This window comes from Macrosteles quadrilineatus, unplaced genomic scaffold (assembly GCF_028750875.1).
Source record: "Macrosteles quadrilineatus isolate MER2022 unplaced genomic scaffold, UCM_ALF_1.0 Scaffold_2__2_contigs__length_208266976, whole genome shotgun sequence".
Taxonomy (NCBI): Eukaryota; Metazoa; Arthropoda; class Insecta; order Hemiptera; family Cicadellidae; genus Macrosteles; species Macrosteles quadrilineatus.
Window position 1 is genome coordinate 141,203,069 of NW_026542595.1, and position 17,311 is coordinate 141,220,379.

The following is a 17,311-nucleotide window of genomic DNA, read 5'->3' on the forward strand; positions in this document are numbered from 1 at the left end:
ATTAATTGTCAGCCATGTGTAATTTAAGATATGTTGCATTGTAGCCTACTACAGTAGATGAAACATAATTAGTAGTCTAGTAGTCTAGTGGTTGTTCCTAACCTATCGTTGTAAACCAATTACTATTGATTCATTCGAATTGTTGAGCAAAGCTTATCCACTTGTAAAGCTCGTTGAGAAAAATCGTTCACTATACAACTCATTGTATGGAGTTTACTACAGTCAAATGACTACTCCTGAACATGTCTCCACTTGACTTCTAGTACATGAAATCCTTTCTTTGAATAGTGCATTCCAGATCAATGTTTGTTATTGTTTGAAAATGCAGGTTAGGTAAATGGGTTGGTCCATTCCATGATAGCAAGTTACCTGTTAGCATAGAAATAAATTAATCCATGTGTCAAGTGTTGCTGTAAAGAAAATATACATAACTCAATATTTTTAAAATATCGAAATATCTATTTTCATCGTCTCCCTATTATACTTATTAATAATTAAGCTAATAATTGTAAAAGAGCTATATAGGTTTATTTTTCTTTTAAATTCTAAAAGAACCTCCAAAAGAATTAATTGAAATGTAATAAATATTTATATTTCAATGTATAACCAACTGGTAGGTAAAAAAAGAAACCATAGAAAAAAATAATAAAGAAATAATTAAAAAAGAAGTAATTACAGTTCCGAGAGTGACGTTTTATTTATGCATCTTATTATGTTATCATACATTATCACATCTGTTAAGATAGAACACGGCTATTATTTACTCGTCCACAAATTCATTAAAAACTTCTTTTTTTTTTGCTGCATTAATTAGGTAAAATCAATACAGTACAAACATTTGTTTACATCAGCACCAGCACCTGGTTTCAAGGTATAAAAATCATTTTAACCAATCTTAAAATCACATTTATTCAACAAAATTTAAAAGTCTTTTAACAACTATTTTACAAATATAAAGCCAGGAGGACTTTGACTATTTACATTGGACAGTTTTAATTACATTATGAACAACAGGGGTCAAAAACCAAACGAATCGTTAAGCGAGATCTTTGGATAACACAGCCCATACCCCAAGAGTCATTCGGTCTACCGGCGGAGGCGAGGGACCGAAGGTGATAGTGGTTATCTCCCGACCAAGGTCAGGGTCAAGGTCAAGGTCGACAGAAGCAAGAGCCAATGAGGGGTTGTGTGAGACCCGTCACCTATCGTCACAGGTCCTGGAACAGAACAATATGTTCAAATACTCTTTTGAACTTCTCTTGATAGAATAGTCGTGTCTAGATGTTAGCCTACGACACATTACCATGAAATAAAAGTGAAATATAGATGTTTAACGTGGAATCAGTTTTATAATATATACAATTCTATAAAAGCCATTAACAGAATATGTTTTTTGTAAAATGCCGTTGTGAACAACAAACCATTGAATCGTGCCAGCTTAGTAAAACCGTCAAATAATTTCTACCCTCATTAAACTATCACGGTGATGGAAACTAATGAAAACCAACTATGAGAAGCCTTTAACAGCTAGTGGACTTATTTGACCTCAAATTGGTCCACTAGCTGTTAAAAAGGTCTTATTTTAAATACAAATTTAATAAGTAAAATGCAGAGGCGTCAATACAGTTATTCAAAATGTGTGACATATGCTTGATTCCCCCAGTTCGAATTTCGTATTTTAACGGCAGTAACGAATGTTTTAACTAACCAGAATGCATTTTTAAATCCAATTTAGGTATTTAGTTATATCAATATAAAGTATTATGTCACCTTACAATATTCTTAGATAGCTTAGTCACCCAGCCAAACGGGTGCACGCACTGTGTCAGAGTTTGTGTCTATATCAACGTATGTTTTGTATTGAATTTTAAATTGTATGACGATTTGTAAAAGAGGTTGAACTTGAGGATGTAACCGTAACCATGAAACACATAGTTCATCCAGGATGTTGCAAGGTAACGAAATACATCGTATTAATTTAATGAACTGGTACAACAGCAAACACACTTTAATCGGTAGTTTACTAAAGTAAAGCAAGCTACCATATCGAAGAGGTAGAACATGTTAGTAATCGTTGGACAAACTTTTATTTTTTCCCCCTAGGAAGCTAGACACAAGCTCGGGATTGTTTTTCACATTACTTAGAGCTGGGGGTTTAAAGCTAGGGGTTGATGCCATATCACTGACCGGGACCTCAGGGACCGATGTCCCGTGCTCTAACCTCTAGACCAGATCATCCCCCTGAACGTTTAGTGTTTTATCTGGACATATATCGAGTTAGTTCTAAACCTATATGCTGCTGCTTGACATGATACAAGTATACAGTTGTTTTTTTGACAATAGCTTAGGCGGATTATGTTACGTACCCTCCTTGTTCAGGTCATGAACTATTTAAAATTTAAAATTATTAATTAAAGTTCCATCTTGAGTACTATATTATGTACGCTTAAAAAGATTTGCTAGAAGGCCGCCTCAGATATACCGTTCAAGCCCTTCGGTTGGATAGAGAATTAGCTTGTGACAAACTTGTTTACTTCCTTGACCCCTACTCACCAGGCCTCTGTCCCTGCACCCTGTCCGCCCTGGACCTGTTGGTCGTCTCCTTGACCTCCATCGCCGGCGACCTCTGGGGCTTCTCCCCCTCCACACTCTCCTCGTTGCTGTTCCAGTAGATGGTGGATATTGTCGCTAGACACTTAAGCTTCAAGTCACCCTTCAAAAAGTGTCTCGACTCCACCTTGAACTCTAGCCCAAGTGACGTCACGTCCAGACCATCCTCGGCTGTGGCGAACTGTGGCCCTCTCAGGAATGAACGATCTGCCTGGAATCAGATTACATTTCATGATAGGTTGATGAGAAGTCTCAAAAATTATATAAAAATGTTTGTTTTTATTTATAAAAAGAACCGAAAACCCCAACTTTATTGATTATAAAACTACTTTCGTATCAGGATTAGACCACTGGTACATCAACAATCAGCAACTCTTCAAATTGGCGATTATAACAAACTACTTTGTTTCTACTCAAGATAAAACAGAAAAATAATTTAATGTTGTTAACGACACGATTACGCAATGCATTTCCACTTTTAAATTTTATATTCAGTAAATAACCACTCCTTTATCCTAATTGAAGGTTTTTGTTACTAAATTTGCATTAACATTTTTTTTAATAGCTCAGGGGGAATGTCCCATACAACCTTTATATTAATTCGTCTACAGCGTTGAGTATGCGTTTTACATTGTTTAAATGGTACCTGTTCTCCATTGATGAACCATATAAGATGCACTGGAGGTTTGGATCTCCCTGATGTACAATTTACTCTGACGGTATCACCCATCTGATACCTGGGTCTGCCCCCTCTGATCTTGGGACCTTCCTTGGGCAAAGCTGAAACACACGTATTTGTTAAAAATTACCCTTTTAAGTTATACGGTGAGGCTTTTGTTTGTTGGTTTTACCTGTAAGGACTGTCACTGTTTCTTATCTGCCAGGCCTGAAAAAAATTACCACGGGTTTCAAGCAAATTGTATCACTCAACGATAGTTCAAAAGTGTGTCTATTGTGTTAATAATTTCTTCTATCTAAGCTATGGTTCTAGCTAAGATAATGGTTCTCATACCAATTGTGGTCTATATGTATGTTTATGTTATTCAATTAACCGGTAACTCAGAGCTCTGGTGGTTTGCAACTATACAGATAACAGATTTACAGATAGATGCTACATCCTTTACAGATAAAATCATGGCCGTGATTTCAGAAAGCTCTCGTTTAGAGCTCTGAGGTAATTAAATACCTTTGTGCTCAACAGCACTGTGGTAATATTATCTTATTATATATCTTAGTTAGTTAACGGTACATCAATGTACCTATCAAGTTTTCTGTCACAGCTCAGACTCATCATCGAAGTGAATAACTTGGCATTTGATTTTGATGAAGCCATAACAGTATAACTCTCCATTGCCTAAAATAATCATTCACCAAGACGCTGACGTGAAGTATGTGATTTTGGCTTGATAGATACTGTAATCCCGGCTATCCATATGAAGGTCGAGTACGAGCTGTGACTTTAAACTCGGTATGATTGTTTCAAACAGCTCTTGGTAGCTTATCACAAAGGATGAACCTAAGTCCATCTGGAGACCAAACCACAATATTGCTAACATACCTACGACCAGCAGATCCCCGTGGTCTGACACTGTCTGGAAAGAAGGCGCCTCAGCAGACACTTCACATCTGTATCTGCCTGTGGAGGTAAGCAGAAGAGATCGCAGAACCACCTGAGTGGCGTTGCTGGCAGAAATCTGTAAAAAAAACATATTAAAATATAATTTTATCTAAGGTATAACTACAAGTATACATTTCTTAAACCCGATTCGTAGTATCGACCAAACTCGTAACGATTCGATTATCTACCTGACATTATGTGTTATGTGTTTAAACTATAAGTTAACCCCTCCTATCTTGGTAAAGTAGGGAGATAGTTTAGTTATAGTTTTTTATTTATGATTTATGTGTGTCATTTAGTTATCCGCCTAAATTATGGTTAATTTAGATCTACAAATATATAGACGTATGATTAAATTACAAAACCAAATTCCTGTTTGTAAAACAATGGTTAAAGACTTAGGCAATTTAAAATGATTGATCTAAATAGTTTAGCATCGGCAATTTGAAAATTTGAAATATTACACGATTTTCTAAATTATTACGGTTTCAATTTCGATTCCCAATCAAGAATATTTCCTCCTAAAGTATCGTTACAAACAATGAAGAATAAAGTAATTTTCAAAACTGAAGTATTTATTTGTCCTGGCACATTTAGAGCATATACGTTGTTGAAACTTTAATTTTACATACCACGAAGGAAAATATCTGCAATTTTCTGTTAAATAATCGAACAAATCATTGGAGTATTTGGATAACTAACTAGTTGTACACCTAATTAAGGATCCATAAATATCCAGTAATCTTTAAGAATATCTTTTTTACTTTTTCATCAATCATAGAAAATGATTAGCCAATCACAAGTAAGGCACAATTTTCCTAAATTCTAGTGTTAGCTAAGTTTGTCTACACATCTTACATCAACATCGACTCCCTCCATGGGGAAGACCTGGACGGGATGTTTATCCCTCGGGAGGAAGCGGAAGAACTCCTGACCGTCCTTGTACCACTTGACGGAGTAGAGGGTCTCTCCCTGGAGATCGTAGTGACACTCCAGCACGGAGAAGTTGCCCATCATGGCATGGTTCTCTATTCGGACCTGGGTGAGGGAAAGACTCCATACGACACCTGTCAAACATAAAGTTGTGTTAAAATATATTGATTTACTAAATGGCAAAGTTTGGCAAAAAATAGTTTTTATGAATATTCAAACCCCTTGGGTATGAGTTAAAGCTGTTAATGAAACAAATTTTATCTTTAAACAAAATTATTTTATTTTAGATGTTTTGTACGACGCTGGTCGGCCAGACAATGTACTCTAAGGTATATATGAGTGTTAATTGAATTGATTAACATCATTCTTGGAATGGATTGATGGCTTTGTTAGTGACTGAAAAAACTGTCTACCCAAATTCAAAATAAGCTAATGATGGAAACACAAAATAACACATCACAACAATCACATCATTGGGTTTCTTAGCGCTAAGCTTTTTCAACTACGTCGTAAACATTTCATCCTAATTTTTCTTTTTAATAATCCTTAAGTCTGTATATAAGGGTGTTTCAAATACAGGGACATTTCTACTTGTAATAGAAGATCTCTTGTTGTTTTCGTAGATAAATCGTCAACCCGTTTAAAATAATCTCCAGCCAACGTAAACGAAACATCATATCGTGGTGTGTAAGCCCGCTAATCGATCAATAGTAATTAGCAGGATTATAACCCGTAACCTCTGGGTCAGTAGTCTCGTGTTCTAACTGTTATACCATCAGCTTTGTCATTAGTAATCACTTGATAACCAATATCTAACGTACAAATTTAAAACTTTAATGTAAACGCTATTCATTTTGATGTGTGTATTTAAATACTCAAAGACAGTTTGATAAATCCAGTCAAATCAATGTAATGGAATTGGTGATTTGATTTTGGTGGATGTATTCATACAGCGTTTTATATGTATTTCATATGATGTTTGATAATATGGCATGAGTAAACTATTAATTTAACACTTTCATGATACGAACGCAGAAGTAACTAGTGTACTTTCCATTATTTATTGATTCGCAGCATACTCCTTATTTTACAGGGCTATTCAAAAATATGGACCCAGTTTCGGGATTTTGTATCTCGAAAAGTATAAATAGGAAAAGTTAAGTTTCACACCGTTAGAAAGAGAAAATTTCAAAGTTGTATTTACGCTGATTACAAAAATGCTTAATTTCCCCCTGTGCTGCATGGCAAACATCTAAGCAATAGCCAGAAATTTGCCCCATAAATATTTTATGTATCACTGATTTCACAGCTGCTAATTTATTAAAATTTCCTACAACACCGAGTAAAACATTTTTTAGTCAGTTGTTCAATAACGAATTCGAGGTGAAAAGGCCGCTGCACTGTAATAGGAGACTCTGTTTTTGCAAACTCTATCAAACAGAAAATATTCTGCTGTATAGCCATCTTACCAACAACTGATGGTAAAATCAAAATTCCTGCCCATTGTTGCTATAACCTTTTCGGCCGTTTACGGCAATATGGTCAGAAAACCTTAGAATTTCCTCTTTTGAATGGTGTAATGTTCATATCTGCTCAATTTATTCTTTATGCAGTTATGAAATTGGGTCCATATTTTTGAATGGGTCTGTATTTAACGATAGTTCGGACAATCTATTCAGTTTTAAATTCATTTGTAATTTCTAAAAATTAGTCTTACCTTAAAAATATTCTAAATTTAAAGCATCCCCCAAAACAATTATCATTTCTTCATGGACATTCTGATGAAGGGGTGTTTTTGTTTATTAATTCATTCTTCAATCAAAATAACAACAATGATTATTTTCTTCGTAAAAAGCCCCAAAAGGAAATTATTTTTCCTTTTTCAAAAGCGATAATAACTATCGAGCGGATAATAAGTATAACTTTTTACCAACAAAAAATTAATGATTTTAAATTACATTTTGAAGACACCTTGACATGAATAATAATTTTCATGACCGTCCAAAATCGTTGTTAGTACAGCAAAGTTGGCATGTACTTAGTTAAATGTCTGCACATAATTGCTATTTTCTTCTCGATGAGTTACCAGATTATTTCATTACAGGTATTTAAGCTGGTTATTGAACCAACATTAATGAGTTACTTCACAGTTCAAAGCAAACTCTATTATAAGTAACGCAATTAGTGGCTCTTTGAAACAGTATTAACCGCCTGCTTTTGAATATTTAGTGAAAATTGGTTTGATGAACGCTCGTAGGAGATTTATTTCTTTGAGGCACGAAACAAACTGTTCCACTACGGTTATCATTTGAAATACAAGGATAAATTATGGCAAAAGATGTGAGTCTACTTAAAGATTAATGAACGATTATAAATTCTGAGCAGGATATAATTTGCAGACTAATTAAAATAACTTAAGCATTTATTTGTAAAAACTAAATATTTATTGGTACATTATGCATTTTTATTAGACATTTTACGCGTTTATTTAATTTAAAAACAACATTTTAACAAATCATCAGTATTATTATTTCCATATACGATTAATGTTTACTGAAAAGGAAAAAGACCTTTGTAAAGATGCGTAAATAATTTATAAATAATTCATAATATTGCTTATCCAAAGGAGTATTTCCTTTTAAAATATCGGAATTTTCAACTACTTTATTTAAGAATATTTATACATTTATCAAGTATTTCCAAATTTCCTGTATTGTTTTTTCTAGCCCATCTAAAAAAAATGAAAGATATGTTTTGAAGATATTTATGTACAGAGATGTTCTAAAGTTCCAGATAGTATCCCAGATTCATCATATTAAATAATTAAATTAAATCATATTAAATAATATTAAATAACAAAATTCATCATATTCATCATATCGTCCGTATCTCTTCAGAATTTGTGATTCATAATTTTTAAGAATTAACATGCCTTTTACGTTTGGAAAACGTGTTTTTCATTGATAAGTTGGAAAAAATTTAAATAAGGTTGAAGTTTAAATTTGAAAGTATATCGAAATCTCAATAGCATCAAAATGACATGTGCCTTGTGGCTTGACCATGAATGCTATTTCGGATTTTTGAGTTTTGGCTACTATTTTAAAAAGATAATTTATCATCGATCCGTATGAAAAGTAGCTATTATTTATGACAGCTGATTTTAAAGAAAAAAATTATATAAAGCTCTAATTTGGAGCAAGGAAAATATCAGCTAACTTTCCCTTGCAGTAAATTTACTTTCCTTTGCTCTCAATCAGTTCTATATTTGACCAATATTCGTAATAGTGTTTATTTACCGTTTATTTTCATGAATTGAATCAGTCTTTTATTGTTTAACAATGTATATTAAAAAGGAAACAGGGTAAATAAATAAAAAAGGTATTTTTGCTCATTTTTAGCATGGAGTTTACTGCGAGATAAAAGTAACCTTAAAATTCAACTTTAACTTTGGTATGTTGGTTAATTATAATACATTTTGCTTTTATTATTATTTTTTTTTAATTTAAAGTTGCAACAAAAACTAGTTACATCTTCCAGCTTACATCTAACAAAAATTAGTAATACGATATAATGACTTATTCATTAATTTTGCAAAGGCTTCCTAAGTTTCTGATTATAAAAACCAACATTCTATAAGACTTCAACTCTAAGATTGTTCTCATGTAGTCTATATACTTGAACAAATAATATTGCAATTAGCGAAATTGATGTTCCTGATGAACTCTGAATCAACCGTTAATGGGTCAAGAGTATTTGAGTCAGTTCAGGCAGTTCAAAATATGTTGTACTACAAGTCATTATAAGTTCAAATTATTTCGTGTATATACACCAACAATATGCTCTACAGGAGAAATTTATGACTTGTTTAATATTGATTTACAAATTTGAAGATAAATCGACTGAATATAAATTAGCCAAGGAATTAACTGATCTTTTAATTTATGTAACAGCGATCCAGGCTTAAAGACATGTGCTCAAAAGATTAACAGGTTATATAATTCACAAACGAATGCCACGATAAAATATACAATACACAGTTCTAGCAAAGGTTAAATTATGGTGTTCATTAGCTTAACTAATGAATTACTTTACTGTTCAAAGGGAATGTTATGACACTCGACGCAATTAGTGGGTATTTAACAAGCATTTGATGTCAGCTAATGAGAACTCAGTTGCAAGTAATTTGATGGACAATATCAAAAGATTATATAGTTTATGAAGCCTATAAATTATTATTAGTAAATAATCTAGTTATTGCAATCTCTTCGTTTTCAAAAAGCTAAAGGAATCAATGTGGGGGATTGAATGTGTGTGCCAAGTTTAATTATCACAACAATATAACTGTGATCTGTGGTAATGCTGCAACCCCTAGATCTAGCCTGAAAGAATGTAAAAAAAAACACTTCCAGGTTCGTGCCTAGCGTCCTAGTGGGAAAAATAAAGTAACTGTGAGCTAATTGACACAGAAAACGCATTTGCTTACTGAAGCAGAATAGCTGCTGTTTTATATGTGAACTATAACAATAAATAAAACTTTTCAGCATGTTTTATTAATGTGCACAATTAACTTACATAAGGATCTGGATTCTACAAAATTTACAAAGTAAATGTGAAATAAAACTTTTAGTTTACAATACAAAATGAACACGCTTTATTTAAAGGCAATACCTATTTAAAAAATCTTGTGTTTTATAATACTGAAGAGTAAACAAATAAATTAGCCTTCACTTAAATTTTCATTTAAATGTAACGAAAAACCGATATATAACTGATACAAAAGAGAACATGCATCATCCAAAGAGAACATTAGAAAAATCATACTTTTAAAATTGAAAAGTAAAAAAAAGATTAAGCTATCACTTATATTTTTAAACTTTAAGTCATCACTAAAAGAAAAGATTAAATACCTATATACATTTTCTTATATTCATAATTTAGCTTACTACAACATGAATATGACAGAAAATCTTATAACTTTTCGATGGAATAAAAATATAATTAAAATAGGTACGTACGAGTTACGTTACTAGAGTGACCCAATCATATGAATGAGTAGAGTAGATAGTATGGTCCCTACTTGGATTTAATTAAAATACTCAATATAGGTCTGAATTTCATAGATATTTAAATAGATTCAAGTTTGGTAAAATACAGTGAAACAATACGTCCAAAAGTGCCTCATCGTGGTTACTGTAGATACCAGAATTGACTATACACCTCTACGTAGAGGTGTATAGTCAATGATACCAGCCACCATGACTCAGGGATTGATAATGATTAATAGAACCGAATACAAATTTACTTAAGTTCAATGAGAGATCTTAATAATTACTGCAGTAAAACACAATGAAGTGAATTATGGTTGTTATATTATAGTAATATGTTTAAAAACGCCATAAAAACATGAAAAATCACCTTCATAGATATGCATTGACAATGCAAGTATGAAAAACTAAAACAAACAAAAAACACCGACTTCTAAGGATAAAAGGATGATCAAATAGAATATACAAATTATGTAAGGATAATCCATTGCACGCCCATCATGATTGTTTGTGTTCTAGTTTTAATGTCTTTGACCATAATGTTCGAAGTGCTCCGTAATTATAGAGCTGTCACATAAGATTCAAAATAAAGCCAGATCATTGGGTTCAAAACAAATTTATTCACACAAGCCTTAAAGTGGTAATGGACAGTTGCTGAAAAAAATTATAAAATCGCCACCAAAGACCAAGCAATCCTCAGCAAACATTAAAATAGTTTGTATTTTTCACATTATCTCATTCCATATTTAGTTTAATGGTTAACATGAATGTGGAGGAGAAGCTGGATTAATAATGTTTATGTAAATATTTTTTCCACACATATTAAAAGAAGATTCACCTTTATATATTGGCATTTTAAAAAAAGTCAATTTTTGTAAGTAGCGAATAAGTGTGGAGAAGTCCTTAAATAAATAAATATTTGTTCAATAACTTTATACGATATATAAGAATGTATCAATATTACGTTATTAGCTTTAATAAGATGTTTTCTTCCATATTCCCCAATCACTTTTTCATAAACAAGAAAAACTTAACGTTTTTACAGACGAAAATTTACCTCATTTCCATTAATTTAATTTCCTCACTAATTTCCTCATTTTCAGCCAAAGTTTTGCCACCCATGTAAATATGCTTACAACAATCGCAAATCGTTGTATAAAGTAACAATGATTAAACTACGAACAGAAATTCGCAGCAACATGCGAAAGGTGTGTATTTCATTTTCACTTCAAAATAAAGTTCATAATAACAACGTCTTCCACCTCTAATTTACGAAGGTCATTCAATTGTTTTCTATCACAACTGTTTTGACAGAAAACATTATTATAACAAATTTATGAATCATAAAAAGCATGAAATATAAAGAAAAACAACCTTATTTCGTATGGTATGTAAAACTAATTTATTATTAATAATGCCGTAAATCAAAGAATTTACGATACATATGTATTTTATACCTGTCGTAAACGTCTGTATAACATTACACCAGCCCCAGAGGATTGGCGTGCTACACCCAAACACGCTATGGTACAATTAGTTGTATCGTATTGATCTGCATTACATTCTTTTAATTTGTACTTCAGCGTTGTCATGTTTGTTACGTCATTATAATGCAAATATTGTAAAATAAGTAAAAGACTCTTAGTATACACGAAGGTCATACAGATAAATGTGATATTTTGCAATTGATGTGACGAAAATATTGTAAATAACTTTAAATCATGTTACCAACCTATTATATGCACAATGGTCATACGGTTAAACGTTGTTGTGGGGCAGCTAGATTTAGTGTCAAAGATAACAACTATAGTGACGAGAAAATATTTTTTAACTATTTGTTTTTACAATTTCAGTTAGTTTATTTATAGGTAGCTACTTGTCTTTTTTATCATAATTAAATTATAAAAAGTTGATTAGCTTATTTGTTTTTAAACAGCTCTAAATTTCTTTCTGAAACCAGATTTGCCATTAATCAGAACCTAAAATGAAGTTTAACGTTTGTTCGATGTATATTTAAAAGGGTAATTAGATTTTACGAAAGTAAACTGATAACAAACTTTGTGAATACGATGGTCTTGTTACGGAGAATATTTACTTGCTATTAGCACCAAACCGACCCTACACAGGGTTAAGTTTACTTTATGCCCCTTTGAACCCCTATTATGACTATGGTAATGATGTTGTGTGGGAACTAGCAGCGCCAAAGAGCATCACTTCTAGCCCAATTTGGAGTTTCATCAACGATAAAAGTCTGTCTGTTGTACAAACACAAACAAAAATAAATGTATTATGAAGCCAATTCGTTAAAAAAATATAAATTAATTGGCATACGTATCTATTTTTAAGCAGATTAAAAAGGTTTTGTACCTTTAACATAATTACAGTCTTAAGTACTTAATTGTCTTAATTCATGACGGTCTTAGTCCAATATTCCTATTCAATACAAGAAAATGCAATACAAGATATCCTAAAGAGTGAGAATGACTTAACCCTCGATGTTATTGTGGGAGGTATAAGCACCACGGGAGACATACATTTTTTGGACAAAAGAGTTTTAAAATCAGCCACCACAACACTCAAGCACAACGTTTTCAACCTGATTATTACGTTAATAAAATAAGTAAGTAGTAAATATAGTTTAGGAATGAACATCTAGGTTTTAAGGTATGTATAAGCAATTAGATGAACTTACAGCAATAAACAAAATAGCAGAAACCTAGAATAAAACATCAACTTATCTGTAGTTAAGTATCAAGAACACCTTTTAGTCATTGAGTGTAATCACTACTCATTATAGGTAGACGCATATTCATAACTCTTTGGATAACTGTTCTAAATTTTACATCAATCTTTTTTATAAATTAGGCTTTGCCAAAAGCAGAGGAACGTATGCGGAATAGCTTATAACTTACAACTATGTACCCTAAGTTACATTTGGTGTCTAGTCGTAGAATCATGGACGTCTTTGTAATTTGTAAAATAATGTTTTAAATGCTTGAATACTTTTTTCCAGTAAAAACTTAGCATTTTTGGTAGTTCTTCATTGCTATTTCGTTCTATGTATGAAAAAACCATACTAAGTAAAAAAAACATTCTTGTAGTGTTTCGAAAGACGTTATTTTTCGATAGTATCTTTAGATATACAACTTGTATTAACATTTAACTTACGGAACTTTGTTCACATTACCCAGAAACTAAAACTAAATTAATGTTATTTGCGAAAATTATTCCCAAGAAAGTACATTGCAGGGCTTCACGAACGATGAAATTCCCTGGGAGAAGCCGTTCGGTTAAGATGAAGTTAAATTGAGCGTTTTGAGCTCCTCTATTTTTACTGTTCATTCTCCGAAACGTGAATTTGAGACGTTTAACAGGCAATTTGAGAACTAAATATCACAAATGTAATACATGAATTTTAATTATTACAGGGTTAAGGAAAACTATTACGTAATTATTTCTGTAAGTATCGGCTTTTCTATTATACAAATTCAAAAGTACGAAATGAGATCGGGTAAAACTTCTTTTATCATTCTACAGTATAAGCAAAACGTGACGTGACTTTAAAGGCTGAGCATAAAAGAAAAGTTACCTAAACTAGAAATAAGGATAATGTGATTATCATACAAAATATTGCATAACATGGCAGGGTCTAAAAATATATTTAAAATTGTAGTCGAACTTTTGATTGGAAAGTAAAAAAATAACTTATTATATCTTTATCTTAAAATTTTTTTTTTTTTAAATAAACTTCAAATTACTAAGTATTATATCATGATAACATTGGTAACGAAGATTGAAACTATTTACATGAATGCTCTGTTCAACAAAGACATTTTGAATCTTTAATTATTTTAATTGTAATGGCGATCATACAAAGTTAGGTGTTTTAAGCCAAGTATGAATGAAGACGAGTGTAGGTTGATTACCAAATAATCACTGTATACTTGGAGATTTTTTTTATAATGAATATAATTAAAAAAAATTGTAAAAATAGTGAAGATATTATTTTAAAATAACATGAGAGGTTTCTTAGTTTTCTTATCGATTGGTTCCTTGAGATAAATATTTAAAACATGCTATTGTGGTTTAAATATTATCATCGAAAACTAGATTGTACGTCATTTAAAGTAATAAACAATACCTATTAGATAAATCCGAAGAATTATCCTAGTCACTTCCATTGGTGTAAACCGACAGCTTTACAGCAGATTAAAATAAAAAGGTGTAAAACATCAGCTTGAAATATAAAAATTAAACATCATTTTATGAAAACTTAAATAAATATTAAAACATAAAAGTATTTTCCAGACATTTACACCAGTTTTTTTTTATGATTCTCTTAGTATTAAAAGAGTAGACATATTTGCCAATGGTATAACTGTTTACTAAAAAAATATACCTTCAATAAAATATCAAGCTGTATTACTAAAATTAAAGTCCAAAACTTTTTATAATTATGACATGCTTTTAATTTCCATAACTATGACGTGACTCACAGTATATACCATGTAATTGTAGGCCTAATATCTAAATGAATACTGGTATTTTTAAAAATAAATAATTAATTTACTGGCAAAAACTATGAAATAAAAAATATAATTATAGGAAAACTCTATTAACCTACTAAAGCAGTTTGTTATTGAAAAAAGCTATCTTGTACTAATCAAAAATTATTAATCTATGTTACGAGCTTCTCTTTTTTATCACGAAGAGTTTTAAATTTCTTAATGTTTCAATACATCTGGCAGTCGTTGTTTTTCTGTTGTTATTCTATCTCAGTCTCATTCAATCAACATCGAAGCCTGATCGACTCAAGCTCTTCCTCACGATTCATTAGTGAAGACGTAAAACAATCAAAGAGAACCAGAGGATTCCTCTTTCATCAAACAGCTGTAAACCAATCAAGTGGAAGTAAAATCACAACGAAATGTGTCATACCTCCCATATCTTTTGTAAACCTTATATAATTCATCATGCTGTTCTTTTTAATTTAAAACATTCGGTTAAAAAATTGCAAGTACGGTAATGAAAAGTAATTCATTATGATTTATTGCAGTATTGGATATGTATTTTATCATTTCAATTAATAATCTTAAAATGGAATATTTTATGCAAACTTCTCATACTTTGATAATTTAACTACATGGGTTAGGAGTTACTTTTAAGTATATAAACGGTGTTCAAAAAGGGGGGGACGTAATTAATTTAGATAGTGATATCTTGGGTCAAAATAAAGAGAAAAACAAGAATATTTTTTAAATCGCTTCGTAGAATATAGTATATCCACCATTTTCTATTTTTGACGTAACCATTTTTGTCTTTGAATTTTAAACCGAACTTTATAAAACTAAGTATGTATGTTAAGGTATAAATTACCCATTTAAGATATTCCTGATTTTCTCTTTGGATGTTCTCTTTCTTGATTTTGACCCAAGGAATCACGAAGTAAATTATGTCCCCACCTTTTTTAAACACTCATGGAAATTAAAAGTAATAAATAAAATTTTGTTTCTTTGCACATGTTTTAAGGTTTAAGTGCAAAGCTCATTTTGATCCTGTTCATGTATGTTTAGTCAGAATAATATTAATGAGAATGGTATGTATTACCTGTTAGTATAATAGTGAGTAAAAATAAATATTTGTTAAATTTATTCCCAAAACAATACAAACTAGTAAAATGTTAAAATGTAAATTTAGGTTTTGTTCAAATATTAGAAACGAAACATAAATGTATTACATCGTGGGCTTACTATGTCAAACACTTTCAACAAGCTTGCTGCTTCTAACTTATAATTAACTCGTCTTCCCTGTTACACCTTGTCATTTGCTTAGATGAGTTGATCCGAGCTTGTATACTATTATATCAGCATTCAGTAGATAAATTATGGTGCCTCATTGAGGAGGAATTATTGGCATTGACAGACATATTAGTGAGATTTGGACTAAGGAGGTTAGATTCATCGATCTGACAGCATAGCTATCCGTGTTTAAAAAAAGTTATAGTTGTAACGTACAACTATTTATAACACCTCAAAAGCCTTTTTGAATTACCAAAATGTCCACGGAAACTATTTAAACATATTATTGTTTCTAGATTTAATTTAAACCATTGATAAAGTAACCGTTTCATTTAATATGTTAATTGAAAAATAAAATACGTTTAACTTTTGAAAAAATTTCGTTATATACCCATTATAAAAAAGCAAATGCTATAGCTGCAAAGGTTTTGTTATAAGGTAACATTATATTTACTCGTTTAAATATGCCACGGACCTTTGTGTGGAACGTACCAAGCTAAAAAGAGTAAAGTAGGTATAGCCGGAAGTACAGAACGAGTGTGAATTATACTGGTCACCAGGAATATACAAGACTTTTAGGATAATATTTATATCGTTCCTAAAAATAAAACCTTGGTCAAAAGTAAGGTAATTTTCCATCAAGATTCATCTGTAAAATATCGACAAATCCATAGTGCTAGAAGCGTGTTTTTCAGTTAGAACAGTTAACAGTGTTGTTACGTTACAAAAAAGCAGTGTAAAATAACGGGTAGTCGTTGTTTTTTCACAATGTTGTTATTCTATGTCTGTCTCACCTAATCGACATCGGAGCCTGATCGACTCAAACTCTTCCTCACGATTCACTAGTGAGGACATCCTAAAACCAAAGAGAATCAAGTAACAGATATTGAAAAATGACATGTATGTAAATTCATAATAAGATGTGTCATTTATCCTATGCAAACAAACTATTAAAAATATACAACAACTTTAACATCTAACGCATAAATTCATTGTTTTTACGTGATTAATTACAGTCCTATAGTTGAGGTTTGCGCCCTTAGGAGAGAGTTTATCTACAAGCTGAATTTAGTTAAGAAATCTTCTCTAAGATTAAGAGATTTTCTTAGTTAAGAATTCTTTCGGTCAATGATAAAAACTGTAGTAAACAATTTTAAACTTCCAAATAATTTTAACTATAGAAGACCTAAAATTATATTTTGTAACAATCTAAATTTTATCATTGTATTTTTCCTTTTCCTCGCCATATTTCCTAGTCCTTATCTCACTGTAGGATCCTTTATGCAAACTTTTTTGTCTATATTTCA

The 17,311-nt window shown here is 31.4% G+C and overlaps 1 protein-coding gene across 1 annotated transcript; it reads right to left on the reverse strand.

Moving 5' to 3' along the window:
• Nucleotides 1-968: 968 nt before the first annotated feature.
• On the reverse strand, nt 969-16,859 carry LOC128984971 (uncharacterized). The gene is made up of 6 exons (XM_054404342.1): nt 16,799-16,859; nt 5,087-5,295; nt 4,169-4,304; nt 3,257-3,390; nt 2,554-2,821; nt 969-1,217 (listed from the first exon to the last, which is right to left on the reverse strand). Exons 1-6 carry the CDS (start codon nt 16,857-16,859, stop codon nt 1,123-1,125), a joined length of 903 nt encoding a protein of 300 aa, XP_054260317.1. The 3' UTR covers nt 969-1,122.
• Between the last annotated feature and the right edge of the window lie 452 nt (nt 16,860-17,311).